The sequence below is a fragment of the Sorex fumeus genome, unplaced genomic scaffold, assembly GCF_029834395.1.
Source record: "Sorex fumeus unplaced genomic scaffold, SorFum_2.1 ptg000128l, whole genome shotgun sequence".
NCBI lineage: Eukaryota > Metazoa > Chordata > Mammalia > Eulipotyphla > Soricidae > Sorex > Sorex fumeus.
In genome coordinates this window covers 48,901,033-48,921,118 of record NW_026606185.1, presented here as the reverse complement: position 1 = coordinate 48,921,118, position 20,086 = coordinate 48,901,033, and the positions used below count along the sequence as shown (strand labels likewise).

At 46.8% G+C, this 20,086-nt stretch overlaps 1 protein-coding gene across 2 annotated transcripts in view; it reads right to left on the bottom strand.

Annotated features, from left to right (window-relative positions):
* Positions 1-727: 727 nt before the first annotated feature.
* Positions 728-20,086, bottom strand: part of ARK2C (arkadia (RNF111) C-terminal like ring finger ubiquitin ligase 2C) — a 96,845-nt gene continuing 77,486 nt past the window's right edge. Inside the window, exons 2-8 of one of the 2 annotated variants that reach the window (XM_056138253.1) lie at positions 17,651-17,966; positions 15,553-15,663; positions 11,311-11,440; positions 9,422-9,526; positions 9,006-9,101; positions 2,262-2,368; positions 728-1,811 (exon numbers count right to left, since the gene is read on the bottom strand). In XM_056138253.1, the coding sequence (XP_055994228.1) occupies positions 1,694-1,811; positions 2,262-2,368; positions 9,006-9,101; positions 9,422-9,526; positions 11,311-11,440; positions 15,553-15,663; positions 17,651-17,966 (983 nt within the window). In that variant the 3' untranslated portion in view covers positions 728-1,693. The remainder of the gene's footprint in view (positions 1,812-2,261; positions 2,369-9,005; positions 9,102-9,421; positions 9,527-11,310; positions 11,441-15,552; positions 15,664-17,650; positions 17,967-20,086) is intronic. The other variant, XM_056138254.1, reaches the window with a different exon arrangement.

Genomic DNA, 20,086 nt, shown 5'->3' with positions numbered 1-20,086 from the left:
GTTCCAGCCAGCTGGGATTTCCTCCAGACTTAGAGAAAAAGGATATTGGGAGGGAGTTGAAATTTGGTGACTTTTACCATCTCCATTCTCCTATCCTCCCATTTGTCTGCTTCTTGGGAGGTTCAGAAAATTTGCAGGATGGCGCAGGAAGAGAGAGACCCTAGTTGATGTCACTAAGAACTTTCTGGACTCTCTGTCCCTCTAGCCTCCAACGCTCAACTCCTAGGAGGGTCCCCGGGAGAGAACACTGAATGGACCAGGCAGAGAGTATGAATCCTCACATCATCCAGTGAGGTAGAGGAAGTGGAAATGGGGGGTGTGCTGCTTCTCCCAGCTCCAAGGAGAAGGAAACTGAGGCACAGAAGAAGAAAGGGATTTGCCACGGTTATCAAGGAACTGGAGGTTGGGGGCACAGGGTCTCCCAGTCCCAGTCCCCGTGGCCTCCAGGCCCAGGTGTACTAAGGGATTCCATCAACTGTCTAAGACATCCCAAAAGAAGCTCAAGATTACTCAAGTCCACGGTGCCTGACCTCAGCCCCTCTCTGGAGCTAGCCTGGAGCTCTCTGGCCAAAGCTGAGTGTCCATTACACTCGTCTGCAGTCTTCAACCTCTTCTTAAGTGTTTGCTTCAGTGGCCAAATAAGAGTCTTGTGAGTGAACATGAATATAGTCAACAGGAGGAAGAGGGGCCTGAGGGGGGGCAGCCCCTCCCTGCTGCCATCTGGAATGGGGTAAGGGTGCAGATGATGGCTGGGACCAAGGAGAGAAACACTGGAACTGGGAACTTCCCCTGAAACAGGGTTCCCCACCCCCCCTTAACCTACTCAGAATTAACTCCACACCTCAGCCACAGCCCAAAGGGACCCATCTCAGACCCCCCACTTGCTCCTTTTCCAGTGCTCCCCTGTCCCATTCAACCCCTCCACACTCCGTGCACTGTAAACATGAGAAAAACAAAAGCAAAGAAAAAGACAAACCAAAACAGAAACACCACCCCCCCTCCTCCCGCCTCCCAAGCTGGGAGAAAAAACATTTTTTTCTTTTTTCACCGTAAACAGGATTTGGCTTTTTGTGTTTTTTTTTTTTCACCTTCGATTCCTTTTCCCTTTCCACTCAGAAAGACGGGAAGATTTGGGCTGTCGTTGGTAGGGTTCAGTCAGGCACCAAAACAAGAAACTCATGAGAAATATTTGGTGCGGATTCGGTAATAGTGACATGTCCACCACAAGATGACTAGAGCACCACACACGACATTTTTCTTAAGCTAACATGCTCCGGCTGCCATCCACAGAAATAGCTAGAGACCCCTACATGGTTTCTACGTGGTCGAGAGGTATATGTACAATCCTTTGAAGGACAGGATTGAGGGGCCGCACTAACAGCTAGGACCTGTAGGTCACACCTAGATTTTCAGCAACGGGGGGGCCCCCCTTCCCACCCCCGTTCCGGGCACGGCCAGCTCCCTCCCTTCCGCGCAGTGAGGGGATGAGGACAGTCGCCACTCTGGGTGGATGCTTCCTGCCCCACCCCGCCTTCCCCTCCGACACGGACTCCACCAACTCTTTCCACAAAATGTGCTTGCAGGCGCATCCTCTACATCAAATGGCTCAGAAGGCAAAGTTTGGCTGCAAGGGCTATGGCCGTGGGGGGACCTGGTGAAGGAAAAATGGGGTGTCCACTGGCTAACTCTTCCCTCAGCTGTCAGCTCCCAGTTGTGTCTCAATGTCCACTCGGCAGATGGGGCATTTTTTGCTCATGGCCAGCCACTGGTCCACGCACAGTTGGTGGAAGAGATGCATGCAGGGAAGACGCCTGCAGGGAGAGAGAAAAAGAGATACTCAGAGAGCCAGGAGATTTTGAGGGCTCAGGGCAGCACAGGGACCAGAAGACCTACTCCAGGACTGCCAGGGAACTGGCTGGAGAGGAACTTGAGAGCCCAAATCGTAATGAAGGATGAGTGGGGCTGGACAGTTAGGAAGGGAAGGAGAACTTTCAAGCCTTCCTCCTTCAGAAATCCCTTTTAAATCGGCCTCAAACAAAGCCATGACTTTGACTTAGACCTCTATGGGCTAAATAGCAGCTGCTATACTGCCCTTTGAGACCTTGAGCATTGTTTCTAGAACATTCTACAACACCCTCCTCCACCACCAGCACTACTCTGGCACATCCCATACACACAAGAAAATAAGCACCCCTGCCACAGGGATGGTCACCAACACCCCCAGGGAAAAGGAGAGGAAGCCCAGGATGTCAAGCTCTTACCTCACATCTTCTCCATCTTCCAACATAGACAGGCAGATTGTGCATTTCTCATCCGTGTCTGACTCTTCCCCCTCCTCCTTCTTCCCCTTGCTATCCTGGGGTCTTCGCTAAGAGAAGCAGAAGGAAAGAGTTCTTCACCTGCAGCAGACTCACCTGAAGGGTATTGTCTTCCCATTCACAACCTACTCCCAGCCAAGGAAGATTCCTCTTGCCCTATGAGTCAGTCTCATTTAAGTTCTAAGTCATACTCAGCTCTCTGTGCCCTTCCCAGGTCCTTGCTTCATCCTGATTCCTGCACCCTTGCATCACGATAGAGAAGATTCAAGTCAAGAGAACTATCCTTGTGCTATCCCAGGTTTAAACTTTGCTATCCTAGGAGCATTCAGTTTGAAATCAAATTAAGGCCAAATGAACCAATAAATCTATCACAAAATGATAGTTGTGCGTAAATAGCTGTCAACTCTGTGTCCGCACTTTCTTCTACCCTTCCAACGAGACATCTGCTTCCAAGCTTCTCCTTTTAGCTTCAAGTGCAGTGTGATTCATTCATCTCCTTCCTTCTTTCTTCCCTTCTTTTCCCTTCCTCCCTGACTTCATGATGCAATTAATGTCAATTCATTCATTTATTATTGCATAAAGACTAAGTTCCTCAACCTCCTTAACTTATACCATTTGTAATGTATAGTTTGTTGCATATTTTTGGCTTTTTCTTCCTACCCAGAAATTCCTTTAAGGTAAAGGACTAGTTCCAACATGAAGTTGTCCACCATACAAGCTTTTTGCTTATACTTGCTCAGGAAACTTACCTCTCTCAACACTTTTCCAAACCCCTGGCAGGGCATATATTTCACCTGCCATGATTTCAATAGCCATAAAGGCAGTAAGGAGAAGAACAAACCTTAAGCATGAGAAGTAAAAACAGACTGAATAAATGAAACAAGGAGATGAGCTAAAAGTGATTAGAATAAAGGGGAAAGTTAGGGAAAACAAAATATTTTAAAGTGTGAAGTGATCAATAACATGTAAAAAATGTTTATATATTTAAGCTGAGCAAAATAATCTATAAACAAAAAACATGTTTTAAAATAGTCACTACTATTTTAAAATTTAAAACAAAGAGCCAAATAGAATGCTATAAAAGAATAAGTATGAAAATACTATATAAAATAAAAAACAAAGTATAAAAGGCACATTAAAATGAGAAACCATGGACAAAGTGAACAAAATAAATATTAAAAAATTTTGATAAAAAGTTAGTTTGGAGGTTCTAGCGAAAGTTTGGAGGCTGGAGCGATAGCACAGCGGTAGGGCGTTTGCCTTGCACACAGCCAATATGGCCGACCAGAGTTCGATTCCTCTGCCCCTCTCGGAGAGCCCGGCAAGCTACCGAGAGTATCTTGCCCTCACGGTAAAGCCTGGCAAGCTCCCCGTGACGTATTCGACATGCCAAACACAGTAACAAGTGTCACAATGGAGACGTTACTGGGCCCGCTTGAGCAAATCAATGAACAACGGGAGGACTGTGACCGTGACCGTGATCCCGTGTTTGGTGGGAGCAGGCAGAGGATCTCTCTCCCTGGGTCCATTGAGCTTGGAGTCTCAGAGTTAAAGTTAGCAAAAGGTTTCAATGAAAAGACTAGATAAAATGCAGGGGAACCGAAAGATCAAAGATATAAAATAGGACCTAAAAAGATAGCACAAAGGGGTAGACATGTTGCACACAAGAGACCCCAAGTTTGTACCCCAGCATTGTACAGCGCCCCCTACAGAGCCACGAAGCACTGTGCTTCTGGACTGAACATGTAAGTAACAGGTTTAGCAGCTCTGGGTCTAATACTGCCTGGAGTGGTCCCCACATCTCCAGCACTACAGGGGAGCACCCAAATATACAAAGTTAACAGGAAATAGGATTATAGTTGAAAATATTGACTTTTAAAGAAACATAGACTAAACAAATAAAACAAGATGAAATATTAAACTAGGAAATCTCAAACAATGACAGTAGTAAACGATGGAAACTAGATGTAAGTAAATCATAACAGTATCCAGGACTTCCATGTTCTTCACCAATACTTTCATTCTCCAGAGAAAGGCATTAATGCTCCCATGCAAAAGACACACTTAATTACGGAAATGCTGTCATCTCCTCAATGAACACCCTATCCATGACTGACATCTAGTCAATACTTAATAAACAGTGGCTGTGGCTGTTTCGCTCAGGGCACCCCGGAGGGGGGCGGGTGAGACCCCTCCCCGCCCCAAGGGGCCCAGCCCAGCAGCCGAAAACCTCCAGAACCCAGCCGCCTCCATGCCCACATGGAGGCTGAGCATCACCTACCAGTGAATATATTCATGGACTGCATGGCCACATTTGTGGCCACACACTACTTCAAGCCACACACCATATACTCCAATATTGCCTCACTACATTTGATAGGGTTCAAAATTGGAGGCAACCAATCTTAGATGGAGATATACATTTTTACATATATATGATATATGATATATATATTTATAGATAGATAGTTATAGGCTGGAGCAATAGCACAGCAGGTAGGGTATTTGCCTTGCATGTGGCTGACCTGGGTTCAATTCCTCCGTCCCTCCTGGAGAGTTCGGCAAGCTACCAATCCCGCCCACATGGCAGAGACTGGCAAGCTCACCAAGATGTATTTGATATGCCAAAAAACAGTAACAACAAGTCTCACAATTTGTTGTGAGACGTTACTGGTGCCCGCTCGAGCAAATTGAAGAACAACGGGAGGACAGTGCTACAGTGATATATATATATATATATATATATATATATATATATATATAAAGCACACAAGGTTCAACCTTTAACATGTTAGTGATCTCCTATAGAAAGAGATCACTAGAGCTTAATGGTCCCTGGGTGAAATACAACAACCTCCACTCTTTCCTCTAAGGACACTTTTTTGTAGCATTTTCAGTGTTTTTTTTATAACCAACAATACAAAATATATTATTTCGTTTCTGCTTTGGGGCAAGGATTGGGATTCGGGATGGAAACATCCGAAATATGGTGATGGGAAGGTGGAATGGTGGTGGGATTGGTGTTTGAATATTAAATGTAATGAAATATTGTGAACTATTTTATAAAATAAAAAATTAAAAAAATAAATGAACAGTGGCTGAAATCACTTATGGGCATCTCTAGTGTCTATATGAGGAATGGCATGAGCCAAGATGCATGGACTTCAACATTGTCAACATGGACAAGCCTAGAACCCTTGGCTTCCTGTTAGGGTGATGGCAGTTCACAGTTCAAAATAGTGTCAGATCCAGTGCTGAGCCATGTGCCATGCCCCACTGATGCCCTGAGCACCCCAGGTGACAGCTACTAGTATAATCATTCCCCTCTGACAGAAAGGGAAACAGAGGAGCAGGCAGGAAAATAATTAAGTCATGGAGCTCTGATGTTTTTGAGGGCAGAATTTCTGTGCTTGCTCCCACAAATCAATGAGTTAGTAATAGGAGGTGAGGCCTTTGGGAGGTAAGTAAGATTAGATAAGATCCTACAAGCTGAGAAGATGAGATTGTACAAAGAGGAAGGGACACCAGGACTTTCTTTCTCCAACATGTAAGGATGTAGCAAGAAGTTGGCCATGGAAGAAAATCTTCACCAGGAGCCAGACCTGCCAGTGCCTTGACCTGGGACAGCCTAGTCTCCAAAACTCTGAGAAATCAGTCCTCACTATTTAAGTTCCATAAGAGAATATATTTTTAGTTCACATTTCTTGGTGTCTGTCAAGCTCTTAGTCCTCCAATAGGGAGACGTTCATAAAATTACATGTTTGCTTTTGTAATAGACCTCATTTTCTAGAGCAGTTTTTGTTTACAAAGAAAATTAGCATACTAACTAACTTGCCTGTAGCACATCTCAGATACATGACAGACTTAAACTTAGTTCCTTTGAACTTTTAGATACTACTATTCCCCATAGGTGTTTTACTGGACCGAGAAAGTCTATAATTAAGTATGTTATTAATCTAGGACAGGTGCATCAGACAATTTAAAAATACAGACATGCTTTTACCTCATCCAAATGGAAAATTACATCCAACCAAAATTCAGTCCAGTAGATAGGTTTTAAGTGAAAACTTGGGAAAGTGGATCCCCTTCGTATCACTACTGAGTAAGTGGAAGGGACTTTCCCAAGTTATTTAGGTCATCCCTACTCTGTAAAACTCATTAGAAGTTTTAGTTGAATCTATTTTTCCAGAATAAAATAAGTTCCATCTACCTCAACCAATAACGAGACTCTAACAAAAAACAAATCTAGCTATTCCTATGAACCAAGTTTTAAGGAATTTTGAAGAAAAACTAGATCTTATTCTCTTCTTTAAAAGCTAATAGTCTTCTTATCTTTGTATGTCATTTTACAGAAGGCCAACAGAAACAGGAGCTATTACTGCTTAATAACAAACTCATTAAAATGAAAAAGAAATGAGCAATAGCTTATGCTATGGCTATTTTTTTTCATTATTTCCATAAACACTCTACCCCTACCTAGGCCAGGGTAAGTTTTAAGTTTTTACTCCTCCAGGGCATCATTTATTTTTAATTGTTGTCTTATCTATCTTATTTCTTTTTCAGACTAACTTTGAAACCCAATAAACTGTTCTCCCATTAATACTAAGTTAGCTGAAGATTTCACTCCCTTACAAAAGCAAGCCCATGCCACATGCCAGCAGGAAATAGCTATAGAAGATGAACTTTCACCCACATACCCCATAAAGATTTAAGTTAGTTAAATCTCTATGTTGGGGAGTGTTGCAGACAGATAATGGGAGCACCTGTTGGGGAAGCTGTCTAGATCTGAAGTTGCCCAAAATCATTAAGTCTGCAGCCCTTTGAGATGAAAATATTGAGCTCCTTAGTGATGGAAAAAATGAGTTACCAGTCAGAAGCAGAAACTGAGGCACCACCCAGAGGAGGGTGGACACCCTCAGAAGACATTTTGGAAGAAGCTCTACTATAAAACCAGCTTGTAAAGGCGTGCAGGGCTCATTCTCCACATCGGCCTGCACCTCAACCTGAGATTTGTACTGTTAGATTTTTCCCTCTTCCCTCTGAAGAAGCTGAGGTTCCCTCTCAAACATTTGTTTCTCTCTTTCCCTTCCTCTCCCCAACATTTCTCTAAGTAAATATCTTTTTTTAAAAAATAACTATTTTTCCAGGATCAGAGTGATATGCAGTGGGTAGGGCATTTGCCTTGCAGAAGGTTGACCTAGGTTTGATCTCTGGCATCTCATATGGTCCCCCATGCACCACCAGGAGTAATTCCTGAGTACAGAGCCAGGAGTAACTCCAGAGCATTGCCCATGTGACCCAAAAAGCACAAAAAGCAAAAAAAACAATTTTGCTTTAGTAAAAAAATAAGCAAAAACTATAGCACTTTGCCATATTCCTTTCCCTCCAACCCATGGTTACTTCTATTATTAAAATCAAACTTTAGTATGTTGTTGCTAATAAACTAATAGTGACATAAAGGTAAAGGTAAAGGCCCTCCCGTTGTTCATCGATTTGCTCAAGCGGGCCCAGTAACATCTCCATTGGAGACTTTGTTGTTACTGTGTTTGGCATATTGAATACATCACGGGCAGCTTGCCAGGCTCTGCCGTGCGGGCGAGATCCTCTCGGTAGCTTGCCGGGCTCTCCCAGAGGGGCGGAGGAATCGAACTCGGGTCGGCCATGTTGGCTGCGTGCAAGGCAAACGCCCTACCGCTGTGCTATCGCTCCCATACCAATACTAAAATCCATAGTTGATATTAGCATTCATGCCATGCCATACAGTTCTAGGGGTTTTGACAAATGCATGATGTCATGCACACACCTTTAAAATAGTATACAAGAATTTCACCTCCATAAAAATTCACTATGACCCACCTTTTCATCCTCCCCTTCCAAGGCCCCTGGCATCAGGTCTTTGCGCTAGTTTCTAGTGTCACCCTTTCTGGAATGCTAATTAAATTGGAATCCTACAATACTCAGCTCTTTCAAGTTGGCTTCTTTCCTTTTGTCATATGCATTTAAAGTTCCTCCCAGTCTTTTCCTAGTTTAAAAGCTCCCTTCCTTTTAAGGAATAATATTCCACTGTATGCATGTACCACATGCTGATCCAGTCAATAACTGAAGAATATCTTGGATACCTTTAATAAAATATGTTTTAATTTTAATTATATTCTGAGCAAGAACTCTAGACCTCTCTCAGCTTAAGCTAGAGCCTATGACAGGTTGTGGCTTTAAAAGCTCACCAGATAATCCCTCTACTCCCGGAATATACAAATTTGAGATTAGATTTAGAATTCTTTCCTAAGACAAATATTAGTCATTAGCGTAGGTGCTCCCTTTACCTGTCTCACTGATACATTTATATATCATTTATTTACAACTGCCTAATATATCCACTTATAAGTCCACGAGTAAATATGCACACAATATACACACACAAACGCGTGCGCATGCATGCGCAAGATTACACAAAAAATGTCCTCTCTTCCTTTACATATGAGTTCTACTCCCATTTTTCCTGTTGATTACACTTGGCAGAAACATGGGAGAAGACCCTGGGAATTTATTGCCACTTCTGAGCACCTAACCAGAGCAAAGGCTTTTAGTGTTGTGGCTGTATTACTCTGAGTACAACAAGATCAAGTCTTCCTAAACAATCTACATGCCCTCCTCTCAAAAATAGAGCCGACCTGCTGGCAGACTCACCTTCTTGTACTTGTGAGGGAAGGTAAATCTCTCAATGGTGTTCTGTACAGCTCCTCTAGTCACATTTCCCAACCTGTCCTCTAGTTGCAGCAACTCCTACAGAGAGAAAAACATGAAGTTTGTGCAAGGCACATGTAACACACACGTAACACATAGTAAGGTTGCCAAGCATTAAAAGATAGAAGCCAGAGATATTCAGCTTATCATTAGAAAGAACTTGTCTGATGCAGTTAAAATCAGAATAGCTCTATTGCCACTCTCTTCTTTTTCTCTCTCTTAATTTCAATCTCTCCAACACTATCTCTGCCTTACTCACCAACAGGCAGGAAGAAGCAAAGAAGATGAACAATAATGGCTCCTACATCAATCCAGTTGGATACAGGATGGTGAAAGAATTCCCAGAGAAAAGGACTTACCTCATAGCTCTCTCGTACGGCGGAAGTGTGTCTGCTGGGGTTTAGTCCCTGGAGAGCCAGGAAGTGAAGCTGAGGGTAAGGGTAGTTGCGAATTTCATGGACCACCTGTCAAGGAGAAAATGCCTCAAGTTGCATTCAAGGGTCACATAGCATCCTATTCCTCCTTCATAACCACCAACCAGCACACTCAGAGATGCTATGAGATACTGTGAGCAAATCTGATTATTTCCTGTCCTGTGTCCTTCTTCAGCAAGAAAGAACCAAGTCTATTATTGACCAGTCCCAGAAGGAATAACAAAATCAACAAACTAACATTTATTCCATGGCAGGCACTGTTCTAAGTCTTTCATATAATTAATGAATGTAATGATCCCATCTGGTCTATAATGTGATATATTATCTCCATTTTACTAATAAACACAAATATATTAAGTTGCCTAAGTTATGGATCCAAGTGGTGGAAACAGGCAGAAACAAACCCAGACACTTGAAGGCAGAATTTGTTCTCTACTTTGTACTGTCTTGACGATGAGCCCTGGACCCAGACTAGGTTGGAATAAGTGAGAGCATATTTCCCGGGACCCCAAAGGATTCAGTAATCAAAATAAATACCATTCATTGTCATGCAAAGTTTGTAATTAAAGTCTGTGCTAATAGTCTATAATGAACAAATACCACAATTATAAATAAAGTACGATCTGACCCTATACTGGATTTGGCCCTGCCTGAACCCAGTTTACATCTTCAGTTACCAACTCTCTCACCACTGGATTGTGGGGTCAGTACTTAACTCTCTTGCCTCAGTTTGACACCCTATAAAATAGGAAGTATGCCCTTTCCTGTGGGATTATGGAAAGGCACGATTGCAGTCATTCACAGAAATGACTAAAACAGTGTCTTAAACTGTAATTGCTCAATAAGTATCCTTTTCTCTCCTAGGAGGGGATATTCTATAGGATATAGCCCAAAGCCCCAGAACTGATAGAAACTTCAGAGATGCATCATAAAAACAGAGAAAACAACTGAGGCAAGGGAGAAAAGAAGGAAAAAGGAATTTGAATTGGCTACAGGAAAAAGGTGTCTGGTAAGATCTCCAACCTAACTCCACAAAATGGTTTCACTCTCCTCTATGCAACCTGCAATGCCAGGCCTCCTATATCCCCTACTCCCTGGTGCTGCTCCTACCATCTGGGCATCATCCCAGAATGAGAAGCCCAGCTCCCTGCAGGAGGCATATCTGGGTGCTCAGCCCACACCGCAAGACTTCCCAGGACTCTTTCGTCCCTCACCTCAGCCCTGTAAGATGGTGAGATGATATCTTCATCTCATTTCTCAGATAAGTAAAACCAAAGTCCTGGGAGGTGCTGACCCCAAGAAATTAATGACGTTGGTCATGTGTGTGACAGAGTTGTCTCTAGTGCCCATGATCAGACTCAGAGCCTCCCCCACCTAGACCACAGCCTGCCACACCACCCCTTTGCAATCTCTTGCAGCTCTCCCTTTGCACGCATACACCCCGCTTCCAGCTGCACCTGGTTCTGGTTCACGGGCTTTCCTTCTACCCCGTCAAGGCAGGCAGGGGCTGGGAGCTGTGAGGGACAGTAGCAATGGCACTGCTTTGAAAGAAGGATACGTGAGGACTGGGGTTTAGGGGAGCCAGGGACATGAGGCCAGAGGTGGGGGGAGCAACACAGCAGGGAGGGAGGGTGAACAACGAGAATCTGGGATACAGGGGCAGGACACACACAGGGGAGCCTAAACATGCGGCTGCCATCTCCAGAAGCTGAAGTGGGAAGATCCAGAGCTGCCCTAGATATCTCCCACAGTCACCCAGGCAGACAGCATGGGACCACCCCCCTTACCCTTTCCCAGGGGAGTCTGTCACTCACCATCTGCGTGGAGGATGAATTTCGGGGGAAGTGATGCATCCGAGGCGTCGCCAGGTAATGCTGATAGTGCTGAGGGAGGGGTCGCACCTGGAACTGAGCAGGACTCAAGCCAGCGTCCACGCTGAGATCCCTGCAGGGACAGGCCACATGAACCATATGCGGGTGACTCAGCCATCAGCTGGCAGGGGTGGAGATGGGAGGGGAAACTCAGGCTTTCAGCCTGGGAGCTGAGCCAGGCTGGGCTGTCTGCCCCTGTCCCTCTCCTTTGAACAAAGGTGCAGAGATCTGAGACCAGGACAGAGGATCCAGAACCCATAAAACAACCAGAAACCAGTGCTGCAAAGCTCACTCTAAGACAAAGTGCTCCCTGCCCCATGACTCCCAAGAAAGGTGGGAAGGAGGATCCAAGTCAAGTGGTCAGGAATGGGATGAGGAAGAAAAGGAAGAGGCAGGAGGAAGTGGAGGGTAGAGTGATGGCCACACCAGAGAGACCCTATCCTTCCAGTTGTGTGGCCAGAAGAAAGACACTGTACCCTCTCCCACGTACACACCCCATTCCCATTCCTGTCAGTACAGGGAAACTCTTCTTACTTATCTTCATTGTAGCTGAAATGGAACCAGGACTGCTTAGAAAATTGTTGACTTCAGATTGGGGCAGAAAGTGTACAAAATGTGGAAATATCTTGGCCTAACTGAAAGCAAGGAAAAGCAAACGCCATTCAGGAACCAGCCTGGATCCCTAGAGGGGCTGAGGTTCAACACCATCTGTAGGCCTCTCAGCCAATACAGCAGTCTAAAACCTGCCAAGGATGTGAGGCCCAGACTATCCAAGGGAGAGGCAGTTAATCTGCCCTATTTGGAGGATTCAAGGGATCAATTCTTCATGACAAAGCCTGGGAGATAAGGGAACAGACCCAAGCATGTGTCTGGCCTCTCCTCTCTGACACCCATCAGCAGAAATAGTTGATGAAGGGAAATTCCTGGCTCATATTTGAATAAAGACCAGTGGAACTGTACCCCCTGCAGCAAGCAATAATGGACCTGGGCAAAGACCTCCGGCGGCTACAAATATCAGAGGAAAGACAAGAATTACCAGCAGGAGTAATGTGGAACCAACTGGGAGGCACTTTCCCTAAGAAATTTGTGGAACCTTTATCTGCCCCATCCTGAAACCAATCTGGGGGATATTGGACCCCAGAGCCTTCCAGTGCTTCCACCAGAGGGTGACCAGCAAAAACTAGATATGAGAAAACGGCTTTGCACCATCAGAAAGAGAAATAAAGGGGGAAAATAGCTGATTCCTCCAACATGTTTTATATATAGAATGCTGAACAAGATCTGAGGATTAAAAGTAGGTAAATGGATATTCTTGATAACCTTTCAGTATCAATATTGCAAGCCATAATGCCCCAAATGGGGGAGGAAGAGTAAGAGGGAGTAGGGGGAGAGGGGGAGGAGGAACAAGGAGGAGGAGGAGGAGGAAGACAAAGAAGATGAAGGAAGAGGAGGAGGAGGAGGAGGAAGAGAAGGAGGAGAAAGGGAAGGGAAAGGGGAAGGGGAAGAGGAAGGGGAAGGAGGAGGAGAAGAAGAAGAAGAAGAAGAAGAAGAAGAAGAAGAAGAAGAAGAAGAAGAAGAAGAAGAAGAAGAAGAAGAAGAAGAAGAAGAAGAAGATGACGATGACGACGACGACCTGGGGACACTGGAGTTGCAAAATGTACACTGGCGGAGGGATGGGTGTTGGAACACTGTATGACTAAAATCCAATCATAAACAGCTTTTTAAAGATATCTCACAGTGATTCAATTAAAAAGTTTAAAAAAATAGATATAGACATTAAAGGACTTTCTAGTCCTTATTCAATACATGTTACATTCATATACCCTTTCCTCTACTTTTTATTGGGGCTGGAGCGATAGCACAGTGGGTAGGGCATTTTTCTTGCACATAGTCGACCCAGGTTTGATTCCTGCGCCCCTCTCGGAGAGCCTGGCAAGCTACCGAGAGTATCCTGCCTGCACAGCAGAGCCTGGCAAGCTCCGCGTGGTGTTTTTGATATGCCAAAAACAGTAACAGGAAATCTCACAATGGAGACGTTACTGGTGCCCACTCGAGCAAATCGATGAAGAACAGGAGGACAGTGCTACTTTTTATTAATTTTTCGTTAGTTTGAATATGTGGGGGGAGGGGGAGGTGACTGGGTGAGTTCCGGACAGTGCTCAGGGGGCCTGCGGAATTGCTCTATATCATTCTGTCAACTTTCTGGATAGTTTCTAGCCTGGACCAGAGGATGCGGTGCTGATTGGGTACAGGGACCACCAGAAGCCCCTAGCAATGTTTGGGGGGGTAGGAATATGATGATGTGGGTTGAGTGAAAGTTTCATGCATGCAGAGCATCTTCTCTAGCCCCTGGCCCATTTCCCTGACCCCTATGCCTCTGCTACATTTGCCAGAAAGTCTTGAATAATGCCACTCAGTCTGTGACCAGGAAATAAACTACACTCAGGAGCCAGTGGGAAGCAAACTTAGACCAGCGCGCCCAGGAGAGGCCTCCTGCTTGCAAGTGGTGACAGGATGGGAGAAAGAATTAGCCTCTGGGGTGGGGTGGGGGTGGGCTGGGAACAGGAATGTAGAGGTGCTAAATAAAGTAGGCAAGAAAAGTTGGGGAGACTGGACTGGAGAGAAAAAGAGGTATAGGACTCACATCTCAGATCTCCCCACATCTCTCTGTGGGATTCCTTTGTCTCCTGGGACAGTGTGTGCATGGCACATATGTGTGTGTGTGTGTGTGTGTGTGTGCGCGCGCGTGCGCATATGTGAGTGCATATTTTATTACTCAGCCCTGGGTGCTCCATGGGGGCTGAACTGAATTAAATTGGATTGACTTGACTGCTGAGGGACAGAATTCAATCCAAACTGCAATTAAGTCCTCTTAATTGGAATCTGCTCATTAGAAAAAGTCTGGGCTGAAGTTGGCCATGATGCAACCCATCTTTGAAGCGACTGTTTGGTCCAGCAGTGCCCTGCCCCTGCCGGTATCATTAGCATTCAAGTCTCCAGATCCATCCTCAGGCTTCATTTGTAGGTGGTCCCAGAGCTGCACCTGGAGCAAACCAGGCTGAGGCTGGTCTGCCTGACCCAGAGGCTGACACACAATAAGTTCATGTCTCTAGTTTTAAATGCTTTTTCCCTGTCCATTGAGGTCAATGTGCTTATTTCCAGATTTAAAAAAATAAAACATTTTTCCTTTAATGTTGTAATAACAGAATAAAGAATTCCTGGGTGCCCTCCACCCTAATTCTCCCAATGTTGGTGTTTTGCTATTTCCCGCATTCTGGCTCTCTCTCTCTCTCTCTCTCTCTCTCTCTCTCTCTCTCTCTCTCTCTCTCTCTCTCTCTCTCTCACACACACACACACACACACACACACACACACATGGAATTTTCCTCTTAAGTTTTAAAAGACCAGTTGCAGGCATGCCACCCTTTGCTTCTGATCATTTCCAGGAACTTCACATCTTTGCCTACTGCTTAGTGCCCCCACCTCCCAAGCCCTCTTCTGAGAGAGAACCATAGAGTTGGGGGACCCAAGATGCCACATCAAGCTTCCCTGCATCCCAGGGTAGCGACCCTCTAGTCCTGAGTACAGAAGACTGTGGGAGGGAGACTGCACAGGGGCCTGTAGTTTGCAAAGACCCTCCCAATAGGGCCCCCCATCTCTCACCCAGCTTCTCTCCCTTGTCTTCATTTCCAACACTACTGCTTCTCTCACCATCCTTCTGGCAAATGTGAGCCTCTGTCTGCACTACTGCCCTGGCCTGCATTGCCCTACCTGAATGCTTGACACTTCCCTATGGAACGTCCCAGTCCACCTCCTCTAGCAAGCCTTTCCTGACTATCCTAACACCTGAGATTCTCCTTTCTGCCCTCCATCTAGCAAGGAGCCCTGGTTCTCAGCCCTCATGAGCTGGGGGAGAGATTTGGGGTTACTGTTTCCTCCTCCTTCTTTGCAGGACCCTGTGTACTGAGCCCCAGACTGGGTGCATGGTAGTACCCAAACACATCTGGACTTGTTACTGGGACACAGCCTGATTTGTGGGGGGAGGGGACAACAGATTCTGAAGGTGACTGGGGACGGGGGCAAAGGCTGGGGCTTGACGACAAGACCCCCGGCAACATTCCAGCAAAGGAAACAGGCAAGACCCTCCTCCCTTCACCCCTCCCCCAGGAGTTCCCCCACACTCACCAGTCAGTGCCCTCAGCCAAATACCTGGGCTGAGGCGTCTGCAATTGGTGGCTGAAGTCGAAGCTGGGGTGGAGGCGGTGGGGGTGGACAGACACACGCTCCTGACTCCTCCTGCACCGGGAGGGAACGAGGGCCCATGGCATCAGTGGCTCTGCGGGGCATGAAGCAGCCCGGCCAGCCTGAGCCCATGGCCTCCTGAGCAGGGGGGGCCTCTCCCAAGGTGTGTCCGCTGTAGGCCGCCTGGCCCACGCAAATCCTCTCTCCAACTCTGCTCCCTCCTTCCAACTCCCCTGCCTTAGTGGGCAGACTCCAACATGCACGACTCAACCTACTGCAGGTTCCATCCTCTCTGTGCACCCCTCTGCTCCCACCATGCTCTTCTCTCATCTGTCCTACTCCACACTCTTCCCACATTACATGACACAGCCCACCTCCTCCAGGAAGGCCCCCTGAAACACCCCAGATCTTGAAAACTACTTCTCCCTCTGCCCTCTTACAAATTTGCCTTCTGTCCCAGTCGCCCTTGAGGGGATGGAGCTTGGGGACCTGAGAGATCATCTAGGTCAGCAGTTCTCAAAGATTCCCCCATCCCCGATACCCAGAATCCCTGAGAACCTCCTCGGGGCTAATGAGGTCAGAACTGTTTTCCTAGCAACATGGTGAGGGCCATAAGCTTTTCACAACCATTCTTTCACAAATGAGCGGTGGGGAGTTTCCAGGAAATTCTGCAACAGACTGAAAGCAGGATTCAACCTGGTACCACAGTTGTCTAGCATTGTCAAGCAGCTGAGGTCTATAAATATGAAGACAGGATAGAGGCTCTTCTCACAGTTATGCATAGCTACTTTGTTCCCCAAAAGACATTATTGGGGTTGAAGAGATAATAAAGTGCTTACCTTGCACATGGCCAACCCAGGTTCAATCCCCTTCACCCCATATGATCCCCCAAATCCCATCAGGAGAGATTCCTGAGCACAGAACCAGGAATATGCCCTGAGTACAGCTGGGTGTGGCTCCAAAATAAACAACAAAAAGGCATTATTGATACTAACATTCGCCTGCTTATTATTATTTTCAATGAATTAATATTTTTGTCAACGTCTCAGTTCCAATTTCTAACATGGTAGCAATAGCCAAACCCATGGAATCAGAAACTCTCTGTAGTTCTCAGTGGTATTTCAAAGAGTAAAAAGAGTGTCTTTCAAAAAAAGCTTGAGGACCTCTGAGTTAGTCTGTCTCTTTTTGTTTTGTTTGGGTTCTGTTTTGGTGTTTGAGTTCCCCCCAGCAGGGCTTGGAGAGCTGTTCTCAGCTCTGTGCTTGAGGCGGTGCTCACAGTACTCCAGGGACGCTATGATGCTTGGGGCTGAACCCAGATCAACTGCATACACAGTACCTTTTCCAGCCACTGGGCCATCTTCCTGGCCTCCAACTCTTTTTCCAGATGGTTAAGGCTCAGAGAGGTGACAAGCCTTGCAGCGGTTCCATACTCCTTCAGTCCCACCAATGGAATTGTGTCAAATTTCATCCTCAACAATAATTTTCATTTGTTTCCTTGCTGCCCGCCCCAACCAGCCCTGGGCTCTTTAAAGATGCATGAAGTGGGGCTGGAGCGATAGTACAGTGGGTAGAGCGTTTGCCTTGCACGCAGCCGACCCGGGTTCGATTCCCAGCATACCTTATGGTTCACTGAGCACCACCAGGAGTAATTCCTGAGTGCAAAGCCAGGAGTAACCCCTATGCGTTGTCGGGTGTGACCCAAAAAGCAAATAAATAAATAAATAAATAAAAATAAAAAAATAAAAGTACATTGGAGAGCTTTACAATCATGGATGTGGAGATGTGGGGGGAGGGTACCTGCTCAAACCTCCTGGACCATGTAAGTCCCCAGGAAGCATCATCCAGCACCACCTCCCCAGGCCCCACCCCTGATGTGGGCCCTATGCCAAAGGAGCAACTGAGTCCATCCAGAAGTCATCCCCAGCCCGAATGAATGCTGTGGAGCAAAGCTGCCAGGGCCACAGCCAGTCCAGAAGGGGCAGAAGCCGGGTGTCCAGGCGTCTCGCCCGCTCCCCTCCACCCTCACCCACCTAGCACTCACCGGGGGTGCGGGACGAGCCTGCGGTGCTGAGCTTCCAGGAGCTGCTGCTGCAGGAGGTATTGCTGGTGCAGGGCCTGAGGTAGGAAGGAGGGACCTGTGACGTCCTGGAACTGCAGGGCGGGCAGCGGGGTCAGCGGCTGGTGCAGGGCGCTGCTGTGCTGGTGGGCCGGGGCCATGTGGGCGCTGAGGCCCGGCTGCGACTGCACGGGGTGAGCCAGGGGGAAATCGGGCGAGAGCTGCTGCGGCTGCGGGGGGCCCAGGTGGAAGTGGCGGCAGGAGGTAGCGTGAGGGTGCTGAGACCTTTGAAAGGGGGCACCTGGGAGGCGAGAACAGAGAAGATGCCAGTGAGGACTGGCCCCGGGACCCCTCCTGCACACCCTCCCCCACACCCCATCCCCGCGGAGATGCCTTGGCGTGACTCAAGTTCAAGTTCATAGGAACCCAGACACATCATCCCCTTAGGGGCAGAACGACTGTCCCTGTGTCATTACTGCATCGTTAATAGCCAGCAACAGGCTCCGAGGGCGTCAGTGGTGGAGGCGTTTTTCGTTCCTGGATAGATAAGAATTCTGTATTAAATCTGCACATGTGTTAGGAGGGTTTTAGTTTGGTTTATTGGTCTTTGTGATGGCAGGGGTCCAACTCAGAGCTCTGTACTTATGAAACTAGATTTTTTTCCTCTTCTTTCAGTGCCAGAAATCAAACCCATGCAAGGTAAATGCTCTGGCACTGAGCTATATCCGCGGCCTGGAAAGAACTTTTAAGATCCCTGAAAATAGTTTGTCTTAAATTAAACTCCTTCCGTGCCACCTCATTGACCTCAGGAAATTGGGGGGGGGGGGGGTGAGGGGTAAAAGGGGACCTTAATCCTGGACTATATGTGGTACCAGACTGAGCCAGGCTCAACTGCATGCTAGGCGACCGCCTTAAACCTTGTACTCTCCCTCCAGACTATTTTTGTTAGGAGGCCACACAAGGTGCTGCTCAGAGGCTGTTTTTGGCTCAGTGCTTGTGAAATCATTCCTGGCCATGTTTGGGGGGCCATGTTGGGACAAGGATGGCACTTGAAACTCTTACATGCGAACTATATGCTCCAGACCCCTGCCTTGTTTGTTTGTTTGTTTGTTTGTTTGTTTGTTTGTTTTGGGCCATACCTAGTGATGCCCAGGGCTTACTCCTGGCTCTGCACTCAGGGATTACTCCTGATGGTACTTGGGGGACCATATGGTATGCTGGGGATCGAACCTGAGTCAACCATATCCATGGCAGGTGCCCTATGCACTGTACTATCATTCTGGCCATTGTTCCAGCCGTTTGAGCACCATCTGACCCTCTAAAATCTTTTTTCTTCATCTAGAGAAAAGCAAGTGGGCCAGAATCTTCTGGAAGCCCAGCTAGGACATGGCTGCCTCGAGCCCTGACTTGCAGAGAGAGTACAATCAGGAGTCCTTTGCTATGCAGGTGGAAGAAAATCATGCAAACTAATTTTTCCATCAGTAATAATGAAATGATCATGATAGCACATTAAAAAGCAAACATTTCCAGGAATAGGCGGTGCGCAGACCACGGTGAATGGAGTCTCTGCTACTTTACTAAATCAAAGGAGGCTCGATGACAACAGAGCCTCAGGAACTCTCTCCAGGAGCTGCATGTCCGCTCCATGGGGCATTCACTAAGCAGAAGAGTGTAAGTGCCATAGCTCAGAGACCCAAACTCGGCCACATACACAGGCTCAGCCCAAATGCTTCCTCCAGACCCCCACCAAACACCAGAGCTCAGAGAAAGAAAGAGACCAGCAGACAAGGACAGAGAGAACATGAGTGGTGGCAGCAGCAGGCGACAGACGTCAGCAAAGTTTGGGAAGATAGGAAGCAGATGGAGGACTGAGTGAAGCTGAGGCCGAAAGCCCAGCATGTCTGAGGGGCAGTCAGCAGAGGGACAGACATACAGGTCACGCTGACTGGGGCGGAGGCAGAGACCGTGCTGGTGGCTACTTTGGACCTGAGAACATGAAGGTCTGTTACAGGCCTCTGTGAGGGGTCGACACCCATTCTTTGCAGGCCTGTGACTTCCTTCATCACCAGCGTACTTTCCAGGGAAACTGAGTCAGAGAGTTTCCCTGCACAGTCCCAAGTGCCCAAATGCAGGCAGCATTGTGTCACACTGTGTCTGTGAAAAACAATCCTTGCAACATTGGAACCTCCTGGCGCTGCCACTCTGGCCCTGAAAATGCTACTCCCTGGGTGGAATGTTCCCTCCTGGTCCCGGGCTGGAAACTAGACTCAGCTAGTTACTGGAAAGAAACTTCCAGCAATCCCAATCGGACACTCTTCAGGGAAAACAGAACTTGGCATGATACATACTCTGACATACACTCACATGCAGAAACTGACATGTTCACACACACTAACATAGGCTCACAATAATGCACACTAA